General features: G+C 33.8%; 1 protein-coding gene across 1 annotated transcript in view; it reads right to left on the reverse strand.

The window, feature by feature from the left end:
- Positions 1 to 3,544: 3,544 nt before the first annotated feature.
- The window catches only part of LOC134841563 (saccharopine dehydrogenase-like oxidoreductase), a 34,289-nt gene continuing 10,020 nt past the window's right edge, over positions 3,545 to 27,813 (reverse strand). Inside the window, exons 2-12 of the mRNA XM_063857594.1 lie at positions 16,739 to 16,940; positions 16,187 to 16,299; positions 15,765 to 15,845; positions 15,258 to 15,387; positions 10,376 to 10,556; positions 9,521 to 9,635; positions 9,058 to 9,177; positions 8,757 to 8,813; positions 7,009 to 7,123; positions 4,689 to 4,770; positions 3,545 to 3,732 (exon numbers count right to left, since the gene is read on the reverse strand). Of these exons, the coding sequence (XP_063713664.1) occupies positions 3,612 to 3,732; positions 4,689 to 4,770; positions 7,009 to 7,123; positions 8,757 to 8,813; positions 9,058 to 9,177; positions 9,521 to 9,635; positions 10,376 to 10,556; positions 15,258 to 15,387; positions 15,765 to 15,845; positions 16,187 to 16,299; positions 16,739 to 16,937 (1,314 nt within the window). The 5' untranslated portion in view covers positions 16,938 to 16,940 and the 3' untranslated portion in view covers positions 3,545 to 3,611. The remainder of the gene's footprint in view (positions 3,733 to 4,688; positions 4,771 to 7,008; positions 7,124 to 8,756; positions 8,814 to 9,057; positions 9,178 to 9,520; positions 9,636 to 10,375; positions 10,557 to 15,257; positions 15,388 to 15,764; positions 15,846 to 16,186; positions 16,300 to 16,738; positions 16,941 to 27,813) is intronic.

A 27,813-nucleotide genomic window follows, 5' to 3' on the forward strand; every position in this document is an offset into this window, starting at 1 on the left:
GCGGTGTTGCTTCAGGCAGAACTCAGACGATATGTGTGTAAGTATTAAAGCGTGTGTTTGAGTTCATGATTTTGTCAGAATCTCAATAGGTTATTCTGCGACTTCCGCTCTACAACTACAATTTCGTCTCAAGTTTTATACAAAACACACACTAAATGGAAAATAAAATAAAAAAGGGAAAGAAAGGAAAAAGTAAATCGAGAAGAATAAAATCGAAACATAAATCGCAGTGAGGACAAAACGGATTGATAAATTTTTGAAAAAAGAAGTACACGTCTCGGCTCGTACTTATACGAAATATAAGATCACTGTATAAAAGTTTTAGTTATTTGGGATTTTTTTTTCAGAACTGGAAAACAAACCACTGGCAATAGCAGTAACCGAGACATGGTGCAATAAAAATACAAACAAAAATACGCTAAGTCTAAATGGATATCAAAAAAATTCTTGCCTGCAAAAGAACAAAAAGAGGCAGGGGCGTAGGAATGTCAATCAAAAATCAACACGATTTTTAAAGATGACTGTAAGCCATCAATTACAATTTTTTTTGGTGAAAATGTTGAGAGAGGGAGAAAAATTGCTTTTAACTGTGTTTTACAAATCACCAAATGTTGTAATAGATGGAACTTTAGACATTATTCAAGAATACACGCGGAGTGTAAAAAGCCAAACTAATTGCAAACACATACTTTACGGAAATATTAAAAAAAAGTATGATTAAAGACACGAAAAGTTAAAAAAAAAACTTTTGAACAACATATTATTTCAATGAATGCAGCCAAGATTAACAAGCAACCCAACTAGAGAAACAGCTAAATCACAGATCTGGATCGATGTTTTTTCACAAATTGTTCAAGCTCAGCTGAAACAATAGTTACATCATTATCAGATCATCTTGGTGTATACTAAAAAACGGAAGAATCTTTTAGTGAAAAGAACAAAATTAATTTTACACGATGAAGAAATTGAACAGACCATTCAAGAGGCTTCAATCGAAAGAAAAAAAACTAGACCTCAATTTTTTTATTTACAAAAATTACAGGTAACTAAAAATGAATTTTTTCTAAATCTATTGTTGAACTAGCTTCTAAATTAAACGAAAGTTTACAATCAATATTGAACGAAATATTACAAGAAAAGGGAAATTTTTTTTGCCCTAACTACTAGGATTGGTTGAGCAATCGGGCGAAAAATATAGCAGCAAGAAAAAAAACTCTTTAAAAAATTTTTCCGGGAAAAATCGCAGGTAGCTTGGTAAACTTTTAAAAACTATATAAATAAAGCAAAAGTGTGAATCAAGACAATTAAAACTAGTTACTACGAAAACAAAAAAAATCAATCAAAGACAGTTCAAAAAGTTTGTTCCAATTAGCTAAAAAATTTAATGGTGTTCACATGAATCAAAGAGTAGATTTCAATCCCGATAACATGAACGACTACTTTGTAAATATAGGGAAACAAACAGGAAAAAACTTCGAACTACTGATGAATTTAGAAACCGTGAAAACAGTGACTGAGTCAATGTTCTTTCAGAAAACAAGCAGTCATGAAACTTTTTGTTTTATTAAGTTTGAAAAACAAAACATCAGCAGACTGTGAAGGCTATAATATTTATCTAAATAATATAATAAATCCCGCAGTATGTACTTATCTTGCTAGGCTGTTCAATCGTTGCCTTCAGGGGCAGTACTTTCCTTGAATTTTGAAATTTGCCCTTGTATCACGGCTTTTTAAGAGTGGAAAGAAAGATAACTCTGGAAATTACAGATCAGTTTCTCTTCTTCCAGTAATCAGTAAAGAGCTTGAAAAGCCAATTTGTAGCAGAGTGAAAAATTTTATATTATCGCAAAAATTTTTCAAGGCCAATCAATTTTGTATAACAATTAAAAAAATTAACAGTTGAAGCAGTTTTGGATGTTATAGAGACTATCTCGAAAAGTTTATCAGCCAAAGAAGATGTCGCATGTACCTTTATTGATTTGTCCAAAGCAATTGATACCGTTGATCATTCAATTCTTCTTGGAAAATGTTATCAATATGGCGCTAGATACCCAATTCATAGAATTCTGAAGTCGCACCTTGAAAACAGATACCAATATATTGATATTGAAAAACAGTTATTACAGAAATATTCGATAGAGTTTGGGGTGCCCCACGGTTTGGTGCTTGGTCCCTTACTGTTTCTGCCTTACGTGAACGATCTTCCTGAATTTTGTACTAAATAAAAAATAACCATTTTCGCAGATGACAAAACATTGTTTAAAATTGTTAAAGATGAAGGTAAATCAATCTCTGACGAATTACAGCGCATTTCGTTATACATGAAGAGCAATAAGGTTACAGTTAAGGAAGGTCAAAATGAAGTTCTACTATTGAAGCCAAAATTAAACAGCAAGATCATTTTGAACAACAAAGCATTTTAAATAACAAATGAAATGAAATATCTAGGGGTTACATTGGACAGCACTCATGAGCACAAGCAAAATATAAATCACTTGATAAATCGATTGTCATCAAACACAGGCAAAATTTATCACTACAAACTTTTTTGGAGTCATAAATCTTTTTAAATTTCATATAAGGCTTGTATTCAACCAGTGATATAATATGGAAAACTGTTATATGGTCTGGCAAATAAAACTGATTCAAAAAGTGTTGTTATAGCACAAACAGAATTTTACGAATTCTTTTCAACTTAATAAACGAACACTCAACAATTAGTGAAAAACAAATCCAAAACATTTATTTGTCTAAAGTCGAAGAAGAAGGCCGATACCTATCAAAACAGAACAATTAGCTTCAGGATCGAAAAACTTATGAACTTTTAAATAAAATTTGATAAATCAATTTCAGTGGACACAAGGACAACAACGACTTAAAAAAATGTTGCATCAGTTTCGAGATCTTTATATAATAGACAACAAAACTTTTTAGAATTATTCTGAAAAGTCGTGTCTTTTCTTTTTTGCCTCCTGCATCCAACTCGGTAAAAGAACAAAATGTTTTGCGTTTTTTTATATTTATTTTTTGGTTTTAGACAAGCATTTTTGTAAGATAAATCAAAAATGTTATGATTTATTGATAAGCAAAATTATCTTTACTCTTACGGCGTCACTCGACCGGCTAAACACCTTTGACGTTCTCCCAAGTGTATTTGTTTTGCATATACTTGGAAACTAATTTATCATGATTATAAACGCAATTTAGACTAAAATGTTTTGTGCAATTTAAGCGCGAAAAGATCTAACCCGGAGATCTATTTAAGCTGAACTAAACAATAGCTTAGTAAGAAAAACTAAGCTCGCCTCTCGCAGCGTACATGTGATTTCTCGTACCGAACTTGTAGCCATGTGATTGGAAGACAACTATCACTACCACTGCACCACAACAACTCGACATTTGAGTCACATTTTCTCCATCGTCCCATTTTGATGATTTAAAATAGCTATTTTGCCATAGTTCTTTTTAGCTTCCTAAGATGCTCAGAAAAATAAGTTTGCAAATGAATATCGAAAAACAGTGTCTCTCCAATGTGTGAAGAAAACAGCGGAAATAGATTCAATTACAACAAATGATTAAGTTAGAAGAGTCAGTTTTTCTTCACTACATTTCTAGGCATCAGACGATTCGTCTTCCGAGGACGAGACGAGTTCAATCTGGAATCCACAGCCTCTGAGTCGTTCAATCAGAGTGGTGTCTCGGAAAGCAATGCCAGGCGTATACACTCCACCTCTAGAAAAAATCACATTGCTATATTAGACATTTTTTGAAGATTTTCTCGGCTTTTTCAAGTTTCACACCATACCCTTCAAAATGTAATGTAAAATTGTCTAAAAATTGGTCACATCACAATTTGAATGACAGTTGTATAAATCTTTTCACACTGAATGTTTTTACCGTGAGTTCGGAGTATAACATCGAAAGCCATTATAGTAATTCGAAATTGATGGCAAAATCAAAAAAGGGATTGCAAAAGATCCACTAGTGCATTGCTAATTTAGCTATTTGCCAAAGAATTTCGGCCCATTTTCCACACCGCATCGGCATTTTTTACCGTCTAAGGCTTTTGTTTACATGTAAAACTGTTATGAAAATTTTAGCGATAAAATCTATTGCTATAGAAATTTTCGCTATGCTTTTGTGACCCCTTTTCCAGACACATTTTACTGTTATACATAGTAATCATGTATTCACTGGTAGACATAGTTAAATACATCACTTCAACAGAAGAGTGTTTGAAGAGCCTCAAACGATTTTGAGCCATAGTTTCCCAATGCAAATCGAATTTTCTCCGAGCTTTTTCTTGTTAGGACCACTCTCGTAGAACGAGGAGTAACTATGGCGTAGGGTGGGGCTTTTCTCTACTTTAGATAGTTCAAAAAAGCTCACAGGGGCACAAGTTAGGTATTACATTGCAGCCCTTTCAGTCGTAAATCTAAAACTAAAAAGATATTTCAACAACTTTTCTCAGTATCGCGAGAAAAATTGGTCGGAAAATGATTTTTAGTTAATTTACTGCAGAGCAACTGATCCTGTTCTGCGATCAATTTCTGATCATTCCAATATTTTTGTAAATATTTTCATTTTGTCCATTTCTTAAGTTGAATTTTAATCTCTCCCATGAACCAAGAACTCAAGAACCATGAAGAATACTCAAGTCGTAACATTCTGTGCTATTTCATACATACTCATTTGGCATGTTGTCTGGTTCTTTCAGCAAACATAGGGCTGCCTCTAGAAATATGATGGATGTTCCAATGTACGCAGCATCTAAAAAATATCTGAAAATAAACCGAAACCTAGAAAAAAAAGTCAATCATGGGATGCTAAATAACAATAACTAAAAAAAAAGAAACGGAAAAACTAAAAAACAGCAAAAAAGAAAATGTGCATTAAAATAAAGATAATGCTTGAAAGAAAATTAAGTTTATTTCATAATAAAAACTTGAAAAACTACGACATTCGAAATTGCTCCTTCGGAAAAGGAGACACCTGCTGTAACCTCTCAGCCCTTGCCTCTTACATTTTCACGTATCGTTTATTCTTAAATCTCAGGCAGGAAATCGTAGTATGCAGTATGAATCCATTTTATATACTTTTAACTACGCCATTACGATCTTGCCAGAAATCTTTTTAAAAATGCAGCTCAAAACCATGAGAAAAGCTGCACCTTGCAAACACAAGAGAAAAAGATTAATGTAAGCCTTGAAAAAACAACATGAGATGTACCGGGATCGAAACAGCAACCTGGAGACTAGGAGTGTCACTTCGGGTCGTTTGACAAAAAGCAAACACAAGCCAACAAAAAACAAATAGAACAAATTCTATTAAATTGCCAATGGTATGCAGAAAAAGTGCCACGGAATGAGTTGTGAGTTGGGTTGACAAAAATTAGATAAGTAATTTAACACTAAGCTCCCTAGCTTATTGGTGTGAATGGTGTGAAACACTGTATGCTCGGAAACCTCATCCAATTGAATTGCCTTTTTTCTGACTTCAAAATGTTTTCTAGCTTGTATCCTTACAACAAGCCTTAACATGTGGTTTATTGACAAATGTGTTTTCAAAATAAAAAAGGAACTCAAAAACAAGTGCTAAAATCAAATTTTATGCGGAAAGTTTAAAAGTTTTTCTTTCGAGCCAACTGATTCCTGGCTTTTGTTTTTTCAAAGAAAGCGTATACGCTATAGCACACGAAACAAATTATACTTTATGAAATGCACACATAGTGCTACGTAACCATTACTCAAAAGTCAGAAAGTTGAAACGTTCCAATATTAAGACATATCTAAGCGACATCAAGGAAAACAGAAAAAAGCATAATTTTTCAAGTTTTGAGGAAAAAATTTATTAACTCAGAGGTCTTTCAATTTCATGAATCTTTACACTTGCGAGAGCAATGGTCTTGCAATCGAGAACTTTCCTGTAAACAACTTTTCTTATAAAGTTGTAAAATAAGTTGCTTTATTATAGAACCTCAGCAATTTTGAGACCTTATAGACTATGGCCTAGAGGTAACGCGGATGCATTTGTACCCTAATATCTGGGGCTCAAGTCCCGGTCAAACTTTTTTTTTCAGCATGTATGAAATGGAATTTTGTACCAAAAAAAAACGAATTATCGGATTTCGTTTGTCTGCTTATATTTTGTCGGCTTAGTCTCCACATCGAGGAATTTTCTTCCGCTGTCAACCTTTTTCATTGTAGATGCAAATGGTTTTAATTTATTCCAAAATTTTGTAAAATTAATAGCCCTGATGTTGTATATTTTCCTTGGTTTTCCTTTTTATTCTTTTTTTCGCTTTAAAAACATTTAAGCCTAAATGGTTTTTGCTTAGTTACCTTATTTTGTGTTGCTTAAGAGGCAAAACATGGTTGACTTTGAAAAAAAATTCAAGATAGTTTGTTTAGCAAGATTTCAGCATCTTAAAACTTAAATGCTCAAAATTTTTTTATGACAACAATTTCTTCCGAAAATTGCTTGCTTTCGGCTCAATGGGCATCTACTCACTTGTTCTCGGCTTATTGGCCGCTCCGTAATTATTGAAATCTTATTTAATTCTGGTGGCTGTGTTTTCGACTGTTTTTCTGAAATTATTTTCATTTTTTCGCCCAATTTTTTTTTTGCTATTGTCGACTCACTTTCTATGCTGTACTTGCTTTGTATCGCAAGTAATGAAAAACTCTACTTCATCTCTGTTGTTATGTTTTGATTTATCTACCCGCATTAAAGTAAAATAAAATAACAAAAAGAAGAATTGCCGGAAGAATTTTTTTGATTCTGATGAGTTTTTGAAATAATCAATAGTTGAAAATAAAAATCATTCATCTTTTCGCGTCAATTGCAAGGATTTTATCAAAGGGCATAATACGAAGTGAGCTTAAAAAAATCACAAGTGTATCTGCGAAAAATAAAATTTGAGCGTGAACACAATCCACGACCAAACAATAGTTTTAATTTATTTCATTGCTGTTGCAAAAAAAATCTTAGGTCGCATAAATACTTTACCTGGTCCTCGGAATACTGAGGTTGCATGCACAGTGGGTTGTTTCTTCTGATCTCTCTCGAAGCTACTGACGAAGCCCTGTCCTTTAAAGTACACTGCAAAAGACGCCTCCGACATCTGCGAAAATACATCAAAAATCAATTCAAGGAAGTATTTTTTGGATCATTATAATAATTTACGTTTTTCTTTCAACGCGACTGATTCATTCGGTTAAAAAATTTGAAATCGTTAAATGAAACCATTTACTATTATGTAGTCTTCTAATTTAATAAACCAGCGTTGCTACCAAAATAAAAAACAAGCAACTCGCTAGCTTTAACTCAAGCAGATAGGTGACGTAAATACAAGCAAAAAACTGTAAAAAGAAATACATGGCTAGCAAACAGTTGAAAAAAGTCAATGAACACTGAGACTAAAAAAATATTTGATTGAGTTTCAAAAAATATATATAAACTTAAATCTTAATTGAATTTTAAGACTAATTTATGATAGAGACGTTTTTGATAAAATTAACCAAATTTGAGAAAAAATTGATCAATAGGTAACAACTTTACAAGGTAACAAGGTAACCCAGTAACAAGATGACCCAGTAGCTCAATTTGTCTTGAAATGAATAATTACAAGGGTGAACACGTTTGAATTTGAATTATTCGCAGCTCTGAAAAAGTCACCTGTACGCATTGAGTATCATAAGTAAATGCCAAATTGACAAATTTCAAACCTTCAGAACTGCACGAAAAATAATGGCATGTTGATTAAATTTAAGCTCAGGTTGTCGATATCTTCAAAGACGAAAAAGTTGTACCTTAAAAACTATTTCGATTACACTTTGCACTTAAATGTGCGACTGACGTAAGGATACAGTGCTGATTTAAATTAACCGGACAAAACGCGTTAAACTTGAATTTTAAAACGCATTTTGCTCAAATTGGGTTGAGTTTAGGTGAAAACTTATGAAGACAAAACTTGCTTAAAATTTTAGCAGAATTAATATGGTTTAATTTGTTTTGCGAAATTCGGGCTCAAAATTTTACCCCAAAAATGGGTCATTTTGGCTTTTCTTAGTTAATCAAAAATTACGCCGAAAATACCCAGTCGATCACAGACATAGTTATATCAAAGTGAGCCCCTTACGTAGCCCAACAAACTTTAAGAAGGGTATATTCTCCAAAAAAAATTTGCAAATCGTTTAAAAACTGTTTTTAAATAAAAAGTTGCTGTTTTATATAGTAAAAACGACCTTTTTTGTCTATCAAACAAAAATAAATTAACTTATACAATGTTTTGGAGAATATACCCTTCTTAAAGTTTGTTGGGCTATGTAAGGAGCTCACTTTGATATAACTATGTCTGTGATCGACTGGGTATTTTCGGCGTAATTTTTGATTAACTAAGAAAAGCCAAAATGACCCATTTTTGGGGTAAAATTTTGGGCCCGAATTTCGCAAAACAAATTAAACCATATTAATCCAGCTAAAATTTTAAGCAAGTTTTGTCTTATAAGTTTTCACCTAAACTCAACCCAATTTGAGCAAAATGCGTTTTAAATTTCAAGCTTAACGCATTTTGTCCGGTTAATTTAAATCAGCACTGTAAAATGAACTGATCGTATAACACTGCACTCGCACAAAAAACGCTCAAAATTACACGATTTTAAAAAGTTCTAGAGTTTGAAAAATGACCAGAAGGAATTGCCAGAAGAAAACTGGAATAAAATCATTCTACATAGTATATACTTCGCATTTCTTACCTGTTTTCGAGTCGGGCCTCCTTTGGAAAAACAACCACAAGAAAAGAATCGCGGATACTGAAACAAAAAGAAAGCTTTCCGCTAGTTTTGACAAAGGTATAAGTTTACTGTGTTATAGTAATTAACTATTACTATGTGAAATGACGATAAGTTTCCTTGTGTTGTACATATATATATTTTCACTTTTATGTTATAATTTGATTTGACGATGAGTTTGCTTGTGTTGTTTAAATTGAATTTAAAAAAAATAATATAGCCTCTGTGAAAATTACCAAGATAACAGAATATTTGGTGGCAGTACCTTTTGAAGGAGCCTTCTGGTGATTGAGTATTTGGCAAAAAGCGAAAAGATAGAACCAAATAACATCATCAAAATGAGGTTGAACACGCCTCCAATAACTGCATAGGGTCTGAATCTGATCTAAAACATTCCAAAATACCACTTAGTCGTTAACATGTCTTCTCTAACATTTTTTGAAAAAAAAACATCGGTTACGTTAAAACTCCTCGCAGTTGAATCAGAGGATCGGATACAGTTTACCTTTGAAGCACGAACCCAATATGCTTTCACAATATTACAGAAAGAAATCAGAGCAAATGTATGTCCGAAGGAAAATATATCTATGTCAATATACATAATGATTAAACCTGAATTGCCTAAAACTTAAGTCAGAGGATGGTGCTCTTGCTTTCTATGAATTAGAAAAAAAAACAACTGTTCCACCCCAAATTTACGAGAAGGACACTTAGTAAGGAGGTCTTACGGGATCACTTCTTTCTCGGAGTGCTAAATGTCTCTGGGTCCTCAACACCACTGACGCATCTGAGCCCATGAATGGAATGCAATAGCCTAACTTGGGATCTCTGAAGAAGGCTCCACTAAATAAGCATATTGGTATTAATCAACAATATGACATTCATAAAGTCAACTACACGAAGACTAATTTCAGCTACCTAAGACAAAAATTCGATGGAATGTCCCCAGCTTCTTGTATACTATTTCAATAAATTTAGCCCTAAATTTTACTGGTTATATTATTCGATGATTGAAATAACACTGAAGTGATTAAAAAGAACAAATCATTGCAACTTCATGACAGCCACTTAAAAGAGCGCCCTAATCCAAACCATGTCAAAATTCAGCTATGGTGCTAAGCTGTTTCAAGATTTAGGAAAAACTGTTCTGTATTCAGGGGCGTGCTTAAAAATTTTTGATGATAGAGGGAGAGCTCTCATCTTTTTAAGATAAATAATCTCCAGGGGTCGGACGCTCAGGGATTCGATCACCTCACCAACCAAAGTTTCCCCCTTTGTTATTTTTTATGATACCCATTTTTGCCCGACCAACCCTAAAATTTCCGCGAAAAAAGATATTTTCCCAGGTAATATCTGTTTTTCCGAAATTTTAGATTGCGCTTTTTCCATTGTGCAGAAACTTTGTGCGCATAGATGGCCTTTCTAGCAATTGAGTGTGCTGCTCCCTCAAATTAAGTGTATATTGGCTCCCAATAAAGTATTCAGGTTTGCCTCAAAAAAGCCCCGAAAAATGGATGCCTCAAAAAAGCACCATATGAGGGCTTTGGAAAACCCCTCGACATACTAGATGTTGTTCGCATTACCGATTTGGCAATCGTGGACCGTAATATTTGACTGGTTCAAGTCCCTGACTCTTCCTAAGTGCTTTCAGCTGGCCTTGATTTGCGAAGCCATGGATGGCTGATTGCCACGTGCCATCATTTGCAATATATCCACTGGGTCCTGGCTCAAACTTGAGATAACTCTCCACTCCTGTCAGTTCACCTGCGAAATTGATCAAAATCAGCTTCAGTCTAAATGATTCTCAACTCTATTTTAGAAAAACTAACTCAAACATAAACAAGAGCAACCAAATTCAGCGCAAGCCGCATAAACTAATCTGGATAAAGCAATTATTTGCAGAAAAATCAGACGCAGTTTTCAAATTTTTATAGTCTTTTCAAGATTTCGGCTAGAATACGCGGTAGCTGTGCAAGCAGCACAGAATTTTCTGGCTACAGCAATTCATGTAGGGGACTTCAAAAATTCAAAACTTTGCTGTCATTTATCTAGTAAAAAGTTTTTGAGTTCAACTAAAAAATACAAGAATGACCGGTGATATATTACAATAGGTGGTAATTTTAATTATAGTACATGTATTAAAATTGAGAACTACAATGCATAACATAATCATTTCATTTTCAATCATTTGTACACGCTGCTAAGATAGTTTTTGTAAATACAGTACTCTGCCACATGAAATGTTACTCAAAAACTCAAATTTTGCACTTAAGCCATAAAATTTGGCGTTTGAAATAAATTATAAAAACTGTGCGAAGTATAACAAAAAGCGATCCAGTTATTTAACTGTAAATTACCACCTATTGTAATATATCACCGAATGACGTAAATGATTACGTAAAAACTGCAGTAGAAATGAATTGCGTGTCACCAAATTTGACTTCAGCGTCACAAATTTCTTAAATTTGGACTGGAAATAAAAAAACATATCACATCAAACTCAAACTTCATCGACAGATACAACTTTTTTGGAATCTAAATTACTGCTGAATGGGACGTAACAAAAAACTAAAGTTGACCACCTACAAGCTTTAAATGGTCATAGTTAATAACAAGACTGCTCGTTATATCAGCGCAAATGTTCCGACTGTCCCTTAAATCATATCGAATAGTTTTTGGGAAAAGAAAATATTTAAAACCTTCAAATTTTGGACAAAATCAAAGTGTGAAATTTTGAGTTGTACGAAATTAATACGACTGATCTGATTAGCTAGCCTCAATTCAATTTGGAACGATTTTCTTGAGCGGGATAATTCACCACGCATAAATAATTCCATTACGCTATCAGCAATATGAATGAATTCTTCAGAGCGAGCATAATTTAGTCCAGAACATGGCCAATTTCGCAACTTTCAAACCCCCAGAACTTTCCAAACAATGATCGAAGGTAAAATATCTTTTAACATTTGAACTGAGGAATTGCACATCTTCAATGGGGTATAAAAAATTTGTCGAAAACTGTAATTTCGATCGGCGAAAATTGACTGAAAAAAAACCACACCGAGCATAAATATTCCGTTTTCTTCGAAAGACGGAACAATGAAATAACGTGATTCCTGCTAATCGCAGAGGAGCCATCATCAGTAGGCCTTGACAGTCCTGTCGAGGATAGTCCACGAGTATTATCTCCCCACATTCCAGACTGTGTTATTTTGTTGAGCGAAGCTCTTTTCTTGCTACTCATGGCCGTTTTTTGTGTCTAGAACTTTCATGTGGTACCACTATTGCAGCCGAAATCGGTCATACCACTATGCTAAGTGTCTATGCTATAATTAGGCGAAAATAAATCCACCTTACGCCATTGCTCCTTCCAATCCCTTTGTGAAATGGGCAGATCAAAAAGACCTATCCTATGACTTACATTTAAAGTTCCACTAAACTTTCGAACCGTTCCATTTAACGGTTGAGAGCGACGGATGGGAAATTAACTGAAAGTTCTGTCAGATCTATCAGAATAAATTGAACCTAAAATATTTTAAAAAATCTTCAAACAACTTTTCTTGCCATCAATTAAAATTTTTGGAAATAAACCATAAGTCTTAACAGACGAAGACTAAACCAAAGGTTTTCGTTTGATGCCACGCTCAATATCATACGGTTATTTTTAACATGCCATTGGGTCGGATTAAACATGCATAATTAGTAAAACAAAACCAAAGACATTTGGAACAACTCAATTAAACTAAAAAAAAACGATTATTCAATTATTTTCTGATGTTAAGTTTTCATAAAAAAACAACATCAACCTTTTGCTTTTGAATTTCAATAAGTAACAAATTACAAGTATCTAGCTTGAAGTATAAAAATCATCATAATTACAGTGAATTTAAACACAATTAGACAGCTGACGAACCCATTGGGGCTACTGAATGCTGCCCTATGGTGGAGGGCGCAGAAAACAAACACAGAAAAAAGAAACATGCCAAAAAGAAAAAATCCATTGAACTTATTGTTCCGATTTTCGAAGAAAACGGAATTATTGTTCCGACTTTCGAAGAAAGTGCGGAATGTTTGTTTGGTGTGTTTTTTATTCATCCAATTGTCGACTGTTTAACTAAGCATTTTGGACGGAATTTTTTCATACCATCTGACAGATATTGTTATACTGAGCTCAAACTTAAATTGATATTTCACCTTTGATCCTTTTCGCTAGTTATGGGGTTTTGAAAATTGCTAATTTGGGAAAATTAATACGCGATATAGTGTGTACTATAACACGCGTAAGGGGCGGATTATTGCGTTCCAAAGCGAATCTAGGCAAGGCATTTGGTCGTATCATCAGAATACAAGACGCTGAATGCATCTCTCTGTAGTTTACATTAGGGTGTGGGGGATAAATTGGAAAAATATAAGAAAACCTTGGTTAATTTTTTAAAATTATTTTGTCAATTTTACAAAAAAAAACGTTTAAATTGGGCTTAAAAACTAGTCGGAACATTCAGGGCTTCGCCCTGATATACGAGCAGTCTTGTTACGCTTAAAATGGTTTTTTTTTATTCAGTCAATTTTCTCAATATTTTCTTTTTTCCAAAAACTATTCGATATGGATTGAGGGGTAGTCGGAACAATCAGGGCTTTGCCCTGATATATGAGCAGTCTAGTTCTTAACTATTATACAATTGCATGCGCGCTTCCAATACTGCGGCTAAAATGCAAAACAATCTTTGAACTATCGAGAGTTATTTGTTTGAAATTGTTAGGTTCTAATTCGTGCGCAAGCAAAATTTAAAAGTTTAATTGAGGTTGTTACATTCTGAAAAATCAATAGCCGTAGATCCTACAAGCGGCGATTTAACTACAAAATTTGAGCTGATTCATTAAAACTTATAAACCTTTACTGGCCGTACTCTCTCTCCATTGAGAGCCCTTTTCCCCAACGTAACCGATTGGGGCTAAATGCTTTGTAGACAGCCTACTGAGCCCATGCAGGAGAAACCGGTTAATAAGTCCAAATAGAGTTTCCAAAATGTATATATTTTTCGAAAAAATTTTCATAAGAAGACTCGGTTGCATATAATTAAGAAGATGCAATCCATCAAACTGCAAAGACAAAATTAATGAAATCTTCATTAGTTAAAGTGTACACATCTCAAATACCACGAGCAAAATTACGAACATTCAAAAAACTATCTAAATGTATCGCTAACGAACTGTTTTGTCACAGAATATTGAAAAACTTCAGCAGCTTGTAAAGAAGTGATCCTCTTTGAGTATTCCTTTTTGATTTTTTCAAAAGTTGCAAGCTAACACGTTGAGAAAGCTCAAGTTGATATATTCAATTCATCAAAAAAATTCCAAGTGAATTCTTTACAAAGATTTCAGAATGATTTTTGATAACACGTATATACAGCTCAAGAACAGTTAGATATTTTGCTAGCCATTTGTTTTCTTTAACTTTCTTTCGACGAAGTCAGAAAAACTATCTGGTAATATGTTTTTTGGAATTTTGAAAGTTCATGCCTAAATTCTTGCAAGACTAGCACTATAAAGATCGGAGAGCATAATTTATCTTCAACCAAAAAAGTTGATTTTTTTTTGCAGAGAACTTTAAACTTCAAATGAAAGGTCAAACCACGGAATTATTAGATTGAGCAAGAACAAACTTTTAACATTTCCCGTCTAATTTTAAATGAACCCGGAACTTCAAAAAGTTTAGAAGACCCATGAGACCGATTCATCAAAAAAAGAACAAAAATTGACATAGCCATTCACAATTTCCATGTAAAATTTGATTAGTATACGGCTCATTACAATCCATTTTGAAGTGATTCATGAGGACTTATTGAGTCCATACACGGAAACAAAATATTTAGAGCAACCAATGATGTACGCTTTAAATATGCACAGTAATTGTTTTCAGAATAGTTTCCTTTCTCAAAGTTTCCCTTAACAAAGATGAAGTAGCCATTCGCACACAAGCGATAAAACTGCAAAAAGGAATCATAAAAACGGAAAAAGCGAGAACACTAAAAAAATTTTGATCAGAACAAGAAGACGCTGATACTACAGGTTTAACATACATCCAGAACTAGGGACAACAGACACTTTCTCTAAAATTATCCACCTCACCTTGTTTTCAACTGTATTTACTATTCTATTTTCTCAGATATTCATTACCCAATAAAACGCCTTCATAAAGATAAAAGCTTGATCATCTACTGGATTGGAAAAAAGTTTACTGACCGTATAATACAACGCTCCAACCTCGCTTGTTTAAAATTGGAATCATAACGAAAGTAGAAACAATAATTTTTAACTGACTCCACTGACATCCATGAAGCGGAACTAGAAAAGAAGCGTTTTGCATTTTTTCAAGGCCCAAAACTTTCATGTAAGCAGCTAAACACGTTTTGATAATTCCTCATCTTACTCCCGGCCATGGGGATAAAAGTGTTGGCGATCTACCTGGAAACTCGTGTTTGAAATGCATGAGTCCTACATCGGCTGGGATGGAGTCGAAAGCACAGCTACCCACCACCCACACTCCCTCCCGTCTAGCCTCGTCAGACCACTTCGCCTCAATCAACTCCAGAAACTACACAAGACAAAAAAGCTAAAGGATTATCTTGATACGTACAAAGTTGACAACGCTTGTCTAGAAAAAAAACGACCAGTCAAATTGTCAAAAACCAACATGAGAAGCTTAAAAAACAGATTTCCATGTAATTCTAATTTTCTGATTTAAAACATAGTTTAAAAGGACCAGTTGGCAGCCTTGCTTACACGTTAATTGAATTGTTTTTATAAAATTCAAACACTTTATAGAATATTGCCATGATTAAACGATTTATTTATGTTTGAGCCGATTACGTTTTCACTATATCTTCTTTCAATTCTCAAAATCTTCTTCCAAGTCAAATTCGGCAAATTCGTAGAGAAGTTATCTTTCTACTTCTTCATAATTCAACTTACGTGAGGCTCTCCGCTGACATCCATATAGTGAGTTTTGGCCTCAAGAGCTGCCTTCACAACCTCTTCACCATAGAAGCGGAACTTAAAAACAACAAATATCCATCAAAACGTTTTCAGCATATGAGTTCGTTCAACTGAAAATATCATGTATTTTCACAACCACAAAAATTTTCGAAAACGTCGACTTTTTTTAGGTGGAACAAATTGATTTACCGAGCTCTCCCAAACCACTAAAGACCCTGATGTGACCAAAATTTCTTCACAATCGGCGGCTCTTAAATTGTCCAAATTGACACACTTTGACGCGTATTTCTTTCGAATTGTTGAAAAATGAAGTCGGCTTGATCAACAAAGTTTCTGGCTTTCGATCGTGAACGAACCTTTTTAAACAAAAATTAGTTCTTTTGAACTTTTCCTCTCACCGGTCCGACACAGTTGAGCACTAGTCTGGCAGACTTACACATGGCCACCAGGGACTTGTAGTTGGCCACATCAGCCTCCAACAACAACACGTCCTTCGCTTCTCCCTCGTACGCTATAAAACACATTTGACTGATAGTTAATTCAGAATTGTTCACAAATTCGGTGACCTTGGGCATCTTAATCGGTCAAAAATATTGCGTTCAAGGTTCATCGGTTTTCCGATACATTTTTACGAGCTGAATTGAGTGATTCGTTGGTCAGAAAAAATGTCGCCATTAATTTGTCATAAACTATTAAAAAAACGGAGATAATTACAATTGTAGGGAAGTCCTTCATATAAGGTCGCTATGTTTTTTGAAAACTTTTTGGCGTCCTAAAAATGATTTAAAAACATTTCTTCAGTATTGAAATTTTATTCTGGTTCTACGGTGAGACGACTGGTAGCTTTCCAATGCTCACAAGGATTCATCTTTCCTAAGAATCAAAATCTTTTCTCACATATCCGACAACATTAAAGTTAGTTTAAAACACAAGAGTCTTATATCACTAACAGGGATTGATTTTTACTGACTCAGCGATCACTTTCTCTATTTTGGCTTTACTCCTTCCAGCCACTGCAACCTCACTGCCCTGGAATCGGGAGAGGGCATTCTCAAACACGATTTGACCAGTGACACCTGTCACTCCAAATATCACTATCTCTCTCCTCCCACTGTGGTCCACTGCAGAAGGTTTACCAACATTCATCATCTAGAATTGTAAAAGATAGACATCGGACTGCTTGGAAAGAGCTAGGGGACCCTGGAGTATCCAATTGACCATATTTACGACGATTCAATGATAGTTCCATCAGTGATAGAATTGGAAGAGCTTGTTCCGACCATTGAAAATGGGGACGAACTTCGTATTTTTTTTCTTTTTGTTTTCCACGCAAAATCAGCTACTACATATAATCATCGGACTGGGTTGAGTGATATATCATAATAAAGCCCTTTCAGTCGCGATTCAAAGGACAAAAAAAATTCAAAAAGATTTTCCGTGTCGAGAAAAAGTGTAGTTTTTTTTTGTTTTTATTGTTATTTGTCTTCAAAAGTTGTTTTCCAATTTGCATATTTTACAATGACTGACGAAAATGACTAAGCTCTACTTTTTCACTCAGATTTTTTATCACACCACGCCCAAAAAACGACACTAATTTGAAAAAACAATTTTGTTGTAATTTTTTAAGACTGGTCGGAATATTGTGCTACTTGCAGAGTAACCGGCTACCCTTGTTGGAATTTGCAAACAAATTATATCATACTTGTTTTGCTGATTTAAAAAAATTGAAACTTCGATTATGCACACGTTCTCCTGAAAGCCCAATTTGTAAAAAACGGCACTTGGCACTTTTTATTTAGCGACTTAAAAAGAGTTAGTTATACGTTCCAATTTTAATATTTTGCGGCATTCCGAATGATCGATTACAACACTATAATCTGATTAGTTCGACTTATCAAACGCTAAAAGAAAAAACTAAATTTCAAATTTGAGCTTGTCCAACTTATCTATCTATTTAGACATTATAATGAAAAAAGTAACATTTATTAGATTGCTTAACACCTATAAAAAATTCAGAGTAGATCTCAAAGTGGAATTTATTGTTCCGACCATTTGAAAAATGGAGAGGAACTTTGCGTTCGGGTGTTTTTAGTTATTTTTTCTTTTTCTTTTCCACCCAAAATCAGGTACCACAAATAATTATCGGAATGGGGCGAGTGATACATCATATTAAAACCGTTTCAATCGTGATTCGAACGACATTAAAAAATGTTAAACATTTTTTCACAGTGTCGAGACAAACCGGTTTGAAACTTTTGATTTTTGGTCTAATTTCGAACTAATATGGTGTGAGCGTAATGCTTACAATAGCTTATTTAAGCTGAGTTTAAGTCGTGAAAACTTACTTGTACTCAAATAAAAGGTAGTTTTTGGAGTTTTCTAGAGCCATTTTGTAAACAAAGGTTAAAAATTCCAATAATTAAAAAAAAATTACAATTTTTGTTTTGTTTTTCTAGTTGATTTTTTTCAAAAACTGTTTGCCTAATGGCCTTTTTTACTATGACTGTCAAATATGCCTAACTTTTTTTCCTGCCACGACACTAATTTGAAAAAAAAAGTTTTTGCTTTTTCGACTGTGGTCGAAACATTCTGTGCTACTTGCACAAGAACCGCCTATTCTTTGTTTAAAGTTTGTAATATGCTAAAACTTAAGCAAAACTTCCATTAACAATGTTCCTCCTAAAAATTTTAGAGCAAAACATGCTTGAGAATTAAATTAGTTTTACAGAGGCAAAGCATCGCTCCGCATTACTCGCGCTACACGGAAAAAGTGATTCTACAAGGTTAAAAAACATTACAGATTTTTTTTTACTTTCAAGGAATTTGCGAGATTAACATTTGTTAGACGTACAATTGAATACATAGGCTATTTGAACATTAAAAAGCAGCTCTTTAACAGCTCAGGCTAGTGAGTAGAAACATAGTTAACAGACAATTGGAGAAACTTCAATGAACTAAAGCAAACCAAAAAAAACTGATTCTTTTGGAAATGAGTTTCCAGAGAAAAATTTTTTTATAACCCTCAAGCTCACGAAATTTTAAGAAACATTTAAATTGGCAAGTTCAGGGCTGCGAAATCTTAAAGTTGAAATCCACTATCAAAATAAAAACTGCGCAACGTTTTTTTGCGCCATTTGCACATTTTAAACGGGAGAACGTACTTTGTCTTGCTTTTAGCAAATGGAATCGAATTGAGAGAAAAAATAATCAAACTTGAGTGAGTTCACATATTTTGAACACTTTTGAGAAAAAATCAGCACGATTTAGTTCAGTGCCTACAGACATAGAAACAAGACAAAAGGACCATTCAATTCATATTCAGCTAGCCTCTGTTATCCAGTGAGACAGCTGGTAATAATGAGAAATTGTACATGTTCCGACTGCCACTACTGTCTATAAAAAAAATTTATTTGAAAAAAAAAGATGAACTTGAAAAAAAAAACGATAAGAAAATTCCAGACTTTTCAAGTCTTCTAATCCCCCATCAATGCCGCTATTTAAACATATAAACTGATATTATGAAATTCGCTTCGCCTAGTAGAAGCTATTTAAATGGCAACATTGCAAAATATTGCAAAATCATCATGCCCAACTAGGGTTGTTTGTTGCTTCAACTTCGAACAAACTAGCAGTGGTGGCTTTCTGTGAAATTTGTCTTAGGAAAAATGATCAGATTAATGTAAATGGCATAGAAGATATCCGAAAAGAGTTATCAATCACTAAAATCAAGTTTGGTGTAGTGGCATTTGTGAAAAGAGAAAAATTATTCACTATGTACTTGAATCGAACTCGTTGGATGAAAAAATTAAGATCATCCGTTGTTTGAAGACCACCGTCAATTAAGTCATCCATCTTTTTTCTCCAACTTTATTTCAGACAAGTTTTAGGTAGGTGACTTTGAGATGATCTATCTGTTCAATACATTATCAGATGCGATTATTGACGAGTACGAAATATAAATTTATTTTTCAAAAAATTCCATTGGAGATTAACATAATACGCAAAACAACAAGCCCTTGATATGATTCGATCACTTCATATCCAGAAAACAACTGAGCTGTGACATCTTTTATTGATCACTACGGATTTTGAAAAATAACGAAGAAAAAGTTTGACACAGAGCCGAAGCGGAGCTTCTCAACACATGCGGTACAACAAAAACATAGCGTTTCAAAAAAGTGAATATAAAAAGAGACGGAGGTTGGATTTAGTTGGAAAAAAATGCTTGAAAAAATCGCTCTAATAATTAACTTCGATTATCAAACGGCAACTATCTAGAGCCTAAACCAAAGAACTCTCATAATAAAATTTTGAGCTATAAGGTTGAGAGAATTTTTACAGAACATGTTTTATTGGTGGGATACGATAAAAATTTCGGAAAATGAGAAAAAAGCAGGTATTTTTCCTCAAAAAAAATAGGGCGCAACCGTTTATGCAGGGAACATCTCTACACCATGTTCTTTCAAATCAATCAATAACCTCAGAATTGGCGGGCAGTGTTTGAAAAAGTAAAAAATTCTAAGAAACGATCAAAACTCAAATAATGTAACTTTTCGGAAAATTAAGTCTACTTTGGTACAGAAATTGGGGCGTAGCCTTTTTTCCGATTGTTTCTTTAAATCCAGATTTGGGAGTGTAGTTTTTGAGCACAGTCAAAAAAATGTATTTTGTGAGGCCTTCAATAATTTAGATAAAAAATTAGGTCAAAAGGTGTAGCCGCTTGTGCAAGGAAAAACCCCAAAACCAGTTTTATCGATTTAACCATTAATCCCAGATATGAGATATTAATTTTCCAGAAAAATAAAGGGCGAAAAGTTTGAAAAGATGCTCAAACGGTCAAAAATGGCCTTTTTTGAGGTCATGAGTTTTTTCAATATAAATAAAGTCATAGCGGCTTTTACATAAAAGATCCCCGAAAAAACATTTTCCCCTTAATACCAGATTTGGCGAGGTGGTCTCTGAAAATGAACAGCGAAGTCTAATAAAAATTGAGTCAAATATTCTCTCCAATGAATATTTCGAAAGCCGTTGAAGGCGGAAAAAAATAAAAAGACTAGGGATATATGCAGACACACAATGTAGTAGCTGGTCTTTTCATTGGTACCAATTGCTTGAAAATCGAATTAGTAGTTGCCAAGAACAATTTAAGCGAAAAATGCAAAAAAATTCAAAGCGTCTCAAAAAGATAAAAAGACATGAATTAAATCCCCGACATTCTCATAATAGCTGATTTTGTCAAGCAGGAACTTCATGATTCAGCCAATAAAACATAAGTTGAAACCGCTTAATAAAAAAAAACTTTGAAAATTGACAAATTACAGAACTTCCCTTTATAGTAGGAAAAAACATTTAAAATCAATATGAAATCCATGATCATAAATAAAACCGATAAAACATTACTAAATAAAATAAACTCAAATAAAAAAAAACGAAAACTAACCGACGTAAACTAGACCGAAAACCACGAATCCGAAAAAGCATCAAAATTTTTTCCAGAAACTTATTTGAGAAAAAATACTACCGGAATCAGACTACACATATTTACTACCTACGATAAGATAGTTCTATGTGAGCTTTCAATAATTGAGCATGTCTTGGTTAACCATTCCAATAAAATTTTCTATTCTGTGAACAAAATTATTTAAGTGAAAAAAGTCGAAAGGGTAAATAACGAGAGCTAAAATACTTGTACTAAAAACCACTTAAAGTACGTACACAGAACTCTCGGAAGAGATAACTCTGACAGAAAACTAGCATTACTAGCAGAGAAAAACATCCAAAAATTTTGCAAGCTGAAAAATTCAGCAAAAATAGCAACAAAACAGTCTGCTCAAAATCAGTCATTCATCCCGTCTATCAAAAATACAAGGTATGGTATACTGCAAGTTTCAGTGTTAGGACCTTTACTGTTTTTATATGAAAAATCCAGCCGAAATATCAACCACTGGAAATTACTCTTTGCGGATAGTAAAACTACGAGAAGCAGCGATTCAGAAACATCTAAGAATGAATTTCGACCAGAATACTGAATAAATGACTGATGCAATTTTTGATGCCTAAAATTTTTGATGTCTGTAATTTTTTTTAGATAACGCAAATCAATAAGGTAAAAAAACAAGATTGAACAAGAAGGTAGATATGGTTTAAAAACGTGAAAATTTGCGTTAACATTCTAGTAACATTAACGTTTACAGGTCAGCCGCGCAGCCAATTTCGTCTAACTTAGCCTGAAAATCAAAATTATGCAGACCAGTTTTTCAAGACAGAAACGATTTTTTTCATTAAAAGAATCTACTTTTTAAAAATCCGAATCACCACCAATAGGGCTTCAATATGCTACAACACTAGATGCACTAGAAATACTCAAAAAAAGAGACTCATTAATAGTTCTTTTCCACCGTTGAAAGTTTGGGACAAAAAGAATAACCGTTTGCGATTGAAGAGTTGCAAAATTACCAACACCAGTCACGTTTTCAGAACGACCTTGAAACTGCAAATACATTTTCAAGTTTCAATTTTTTCGTAATTGTTAATCCTTTTTATTTCAGGGTGTGAAATGTAGCCAGCCAATCACAACTTGCTTAATACCCAAAAGAAACAACCACCACAATAACATTTTAGTATTGAGTATAAATTCGCCTATTCATCAGTCTAAATGGTCAAAAGCGGAATATTGAAACTATTTTTATCGACATTAAAAAATGTAATTTTTTCATTGTAGATCGGATCACGGTAGAAAAAGCTCAAATATGATGCCTCATTCAACCCCACGTGACTTTCATTTGTGTACCTGATTTTGTGTGGAACAAAGCAATCAACCGAATCCAAAACTTTTCCTGACTTTCGTTGATCGGAACAAAATCGAAATTGATTTTAAATCAAAAATATATCGATGCGGATCATGTATATTAGCGTGTAACGCACCTTCGCTGCTTCGAATTTTTAACAGCTCATAAAAACCGCATGTATTGAAAAATAATTTGCACCTTCTGAGAGTAATTACAGGATTCATAATTACAAATTTTGCTAAGTTTTTTTTTCAAGATTTTTTATTAGCTTCTTTGAAAAAATTTAAAATGAACTACGAAACGTCACATCTCGGAAACTAAAAGCAATTGAGCAATCGCATTTATACGCAAGATTTGCAACTCCTGAGAGTACTCTTGCAGTACCCAACTAAAACGTTGGGAAACTTCATTTTGAGAAACTTCAAACTTAAGTTTTCAAAAAAAAAAGATTTTTTTTGAAAACCAGACAAAAATCACACCTCAAAAACTACCAAGATTTCAGCAGTCTTATTTGAAGGCAAATATTCGCAATCCTTGACATAACTTTGACAGCACACAACTACAGGGTTGGGAATTTCAATTTTGTGAATTATTTTGTAATTTGAGTTTTCTGAAAACTTTGAAAAAAAAAAATCAAAAAAATCGTCGTATCTCGTAAGCTAAACATATTTGGGTATTAACAATTGTAGGCCAAAATTGCAACCCCTGAGATTACTCTGACAGTCCCCAGTTACAGGTTAGAAATTTCAAATTTTGAAAAAGTTTTAATTTGTTTTCGGAAAATTTTTTGAAAAAAATCACAAAAAAACGTCATATCTGGAAAACTACAAGGTTTTGAGCAGTCAGATTTGGAGGTAAAAATCGCAATTTTTGAAAGTACCCTGACAGAACCTCACTAAACATAGGCGATTTTCAAATTTTCAAGAAAAAAAGTTTTCTGAAACTTTTTGAAAAAATCCTTAAAAACGTCATATCTCGAAGACTACAAGAATTTTAGCAGTCATATTCTGAGGTAGGATTCGCAACCCCTGAGAGTACCCTCACAGTTTCCAACAACAAGATTGAGATGTTCAACGTTTTGTGGAATTTTTTAACATCTAAGTTTTTCTGAATATTTTTGAAAAAAATCATGAAAACGTCATATGTCGAAAACTACAAGGATTTGAGAAGTGAGATTTGGAGGCAAGAGTCGCAACCCCTGAGAGTACTCTAACAGCACCCAACTACAGGATCAGAATTTCAAAAATTGAGAATTTTTTTAAATTTAATTTTCTATCTCGAAAATTGCCGTATCTCGTAAGCTAAAAGGATTTGGTTATTCATATATGGAGGCCAGAATCGCAAAACCTGGGAAAACCCTGACAGCATCCCACAATTGGGTTGCTACTTTCAATTTTGATGAAATAAACTCTGAATTTAGACTGCAAAATCGAAAAAATAATCGTAACCATTGCAATATACCTTATAGCTTAAACGTGCAAAAAATCTTTTGTTGAACATGCAAAAATAATACGTTGAAAAAGCTTAAACATGACGAGATAGTGAAGCCCGCATATAAATATATAATAGATTAGGATAATGAAAGACATTCGTCAAATAGGATTTCCTCAGATCCAGCATTAAATCAGGAAGTTTTTTCCGGATCTATCTTTTGAAAGAGCCTGTGGCGTTGCCATTTTATTGAATAAACGGGCAATAAAAGATCGAGCTTTAATAATGCTGTTTCGTTTACATTCTTTGAAATAAGTCTTGAAAATATACCCATTTATTGAACATTAATGCAGTATATTGGATGTAACATTGCAGCAAAGCCTGAATAACACATGACAATTTAAATGAGGAAATGATATGTAAACCAATGAAAAAAGAGACAGCAGGTTGAAATACGATAACTGTAACACTGCACATGTTGGTAAGCAATGTTGCGTACCGATCTCTCTCTTGCAACATCTACTTAGTTTTATTGCCTCTTATTCTAGTTTTGGGTAAGTTTGCGTAAGTTGAACTCAAATTTAATCAGCTGAATTATTAGAAAACTAGAACTAGTGTATCAAACACTTTTTTGGCAACCGAAACCATTACTGGAAAAACAATATGCTTATTTCCTTAAACTGATTCAGCTTTTCGGTAGTTGGACAATACTTCATTTTCAATTTAGTGTGGGGGGTTCAGCATCTCATGCGACAAAACCTATCATCATGCTTCAAAAAAATTCTGGGGTGAAATAAGACATTTAAATTTATAAGTGGCTCAAATAGTTGAATATTTGTTAAGTCAGCTTTTCCCAGTTAGCTTTTTAGAAACTATTGCATCGCAAGTGATCATCAACTTTTCAACTAAACTTCAAAATGGGAGGCGAAGTGGACAGCGACGTGCAAGAATGGGCCATCTCCAAGGATTGCACTGAAACTGTGGCTCTAAAGGCGGCCTCGGTGCTCAACAAGTACCAGTTGAGAGAACTAAAGGAATGGATGAAGTCCGATTTGGCCACTTTTGTCAACTTCTGCAAAGATGACATGCGAATGAAAGGGATCGAAGTTCTCGACTTCAGCTGCGCATTGAGAGATACTGAATGGTAGAAACGATAACTTTTGCAAAACAAATTTATTTAAGTTTCTACGAAAATGGTAAATTGGTGAAGGTGATTGAAATTAATTTGAACTGAATGTGAGAAACATAGCTGACAGACCGTATAACATAGCTATAAGACATATAAAAGTTTCAGCGCTTCGGTAAACTTGAAACAACTAAATCTGAAGAAACTTTACAAAAAAACACATTTCAAATATTACATAGCTTTAAACCTTGAATTTCCATCTCATAACTGCACCGTCTATCAAATTTTCGAGTTCTTATTTAAAATGTTAAACTGAAGGTTAGAAAAATTGTGCAATTTTTTTTTCTACACTTAATTATCATACTGGTAATATCAAAGGCAGAATTTCTTCATTGAGTTTCTTGTCATTTGATAATCCGGTATAAAAATTGCACTCAAAATCTGCTGCACACAACATGGTTGTAAAAACCAATTAAATTGAATGAAGAATCAAAAACAATTTTTTTGAAAGCGTTTCAAGTCATTAGCAATAAAAACCGTGAGCTAATTAACGTTAACATTCATGTTTGAATTCAAAAATTTGACCTTGAATCAGAGACTGGTAGCATCTAGCAAAAGTTTCAATTTTTAGTTTAAAGCAGGGAAAAGCTGATAAAATTTAAGGCTCCCGAATCTGAAAGAAAAGTTTCAATCCAACTGATATTCTGAAAACCAAACACTACTTTCTCTGATACTCAATGATAGCACCACGCCAGTTGCTATATCAGTCTTAACATCTCATTTGAAAACAAACAAATCTTATGACGAGCAAAAAACTTTTTCCAAGTTTCTCAAATTGTTAAAATCTAGCACATGACTCGCACCTACGGTGCTTCATTGAGCGCGAAAAATAGCTTCCTAAAACATGTACTAAAACAGCGCTATTTTAGTTACCCTAATTTCATGCAACCGTGAAGATAAACAGTGCTAATCTGTCAGGAGGTTTCTTTTTCACGAAAAACGCCATATCTCGAAAACCAAAATGATTTGTGCAGAAAAAATTAAAGGGCAGATTTGCTACCCTATATTGTACCCTAACAGCATCTCACCATAGGGTAAAAATTTTCAAGTTAAATTACTTGTTTTTAAATCTAAGTTTTTTTTGAAAAAGTAATAAAAAATTATGAGAAACGCCATATCTCGGAAACCAGAAAGATTTGAGCAGTGAAAGTTAGAGACCCTGACAGTACCCCCTGATTTGTAGCCTGATAGTAGAAGACAGAGACCCTCCCAGTAACCCCTGATTCGTACCCTGAGAGTACCCACCTGAATGTACCCTGACATAATCCCACCATTAGGGTTGAGAATTTCAAGATCGGTTAGTTTTTTAATTCAAGTGTTTTGAAATATAAATGGAAAAATCGTAGAAAAAAGCCACATTTCGCAAACCAAAAGATATTGAGCAGTCAGATTTCGAGAGAATAATTGCAATCCTTGAGTATACAGCGACAGCACCAACATACGGTTGAGAATTTCAAGTTCCATTAATTTTGTTTTTTTATCTAAGTTTGTTTAAACAAATAAAAAGAAATCATAAAAACGCCATACCACAAGAATCAAAAAGATTTGTGCATTCATACTTGGACACCAGACTTGCAACTCCTGGGTTTAACCTGACAGCACCCCACTATAAGGTTGAGAATTTCAAGTTCGGTTACCTTATTTTATATGAAAAAAAAATTGAAAAGAACGCCAAATCACAAAAACCATAAGGATTTATTCAATCATTTTTAAAGGGCAGATTTGCAACGCCGATAGATAACTGACAGGACCCCTCGTTAGGGTTGAGAATTTGAAGTTCACTGAGTTTTTCTATATCAAATTTTTGTGAAAAAAAAAAAAGAAAAAAACATAAAAACGCCATATCTCGAAAACCAAAAGGCTTTGAGCAATCAGACTTGGACTCCAGATATGCAACCCCTGAGTGTACCCCGGTAGCACCCCACTATAAGGTTGAGAAAATATTGTCCAGTTAGATCAATTATTGAACAAAACTTAATAGTTTTACGTTGCGAATATAGAAAAAATGTAGAGTTAAAGCATCGCCCTCCAACTGATTTTACAACGTCGACTTGAGCATCCATTTCAATGTTTTAGCCATTTAACAGACTGACTAAGCTATTTCTCAAACACTTGTCAAGTGAAATTTTTAAACATTCTTGAGAATTCTTTCGGATATGCAGACGACTTTAAGGTCATTGCTGCAAGATAAAGGTAATTTGATAATGCCATCCGGTAGCACCCCACTATAAAGTTGAGATAATATTTATTTAGATCAATTGTGAAACGAAAATTTGATAGTTTTACATTGCGAATATAGAAAAAATAAAGAGTTAAGGCATTCGCCCTCTAACTGATTTTACAACGTCGACATGAGCATCCATTTCAATGTTTTAGCCATTTAACAGACTGACTTAGCTATTTCTCAAACACGTGTCAAGTGAAACTTTTAAACATTCTTGAGAACTCTTTCGGATAGGCTGACGACTTCAAGGTTATTGCTGTAAGCAAAAGGGAACTTGATAACGCTACTGCGTCAATTGATAATTTGGTGTAATAATAACTTAATGCGTCTCAATGTTGGAAAGTGCTTTCTGGTCAGTTTCAAAAATGAGTTAAAAGGCCAAATCGATGGAAACAT

Source organism: Symsagittifera roscoffensis, chromosome 3 (assembly GCF_963678635.1).
Source record: "Symsagittifera roscoffensis chromosome 3, txSymRosc1.1, whole genome shotgun sequence".
Classification (NCBI taxonomy): Eukaryota; Metazoa; Xenacoelomorpha; order Acoela; family Convolutidae; genus Symsagittifera; species Symsagittifera roscoffensis.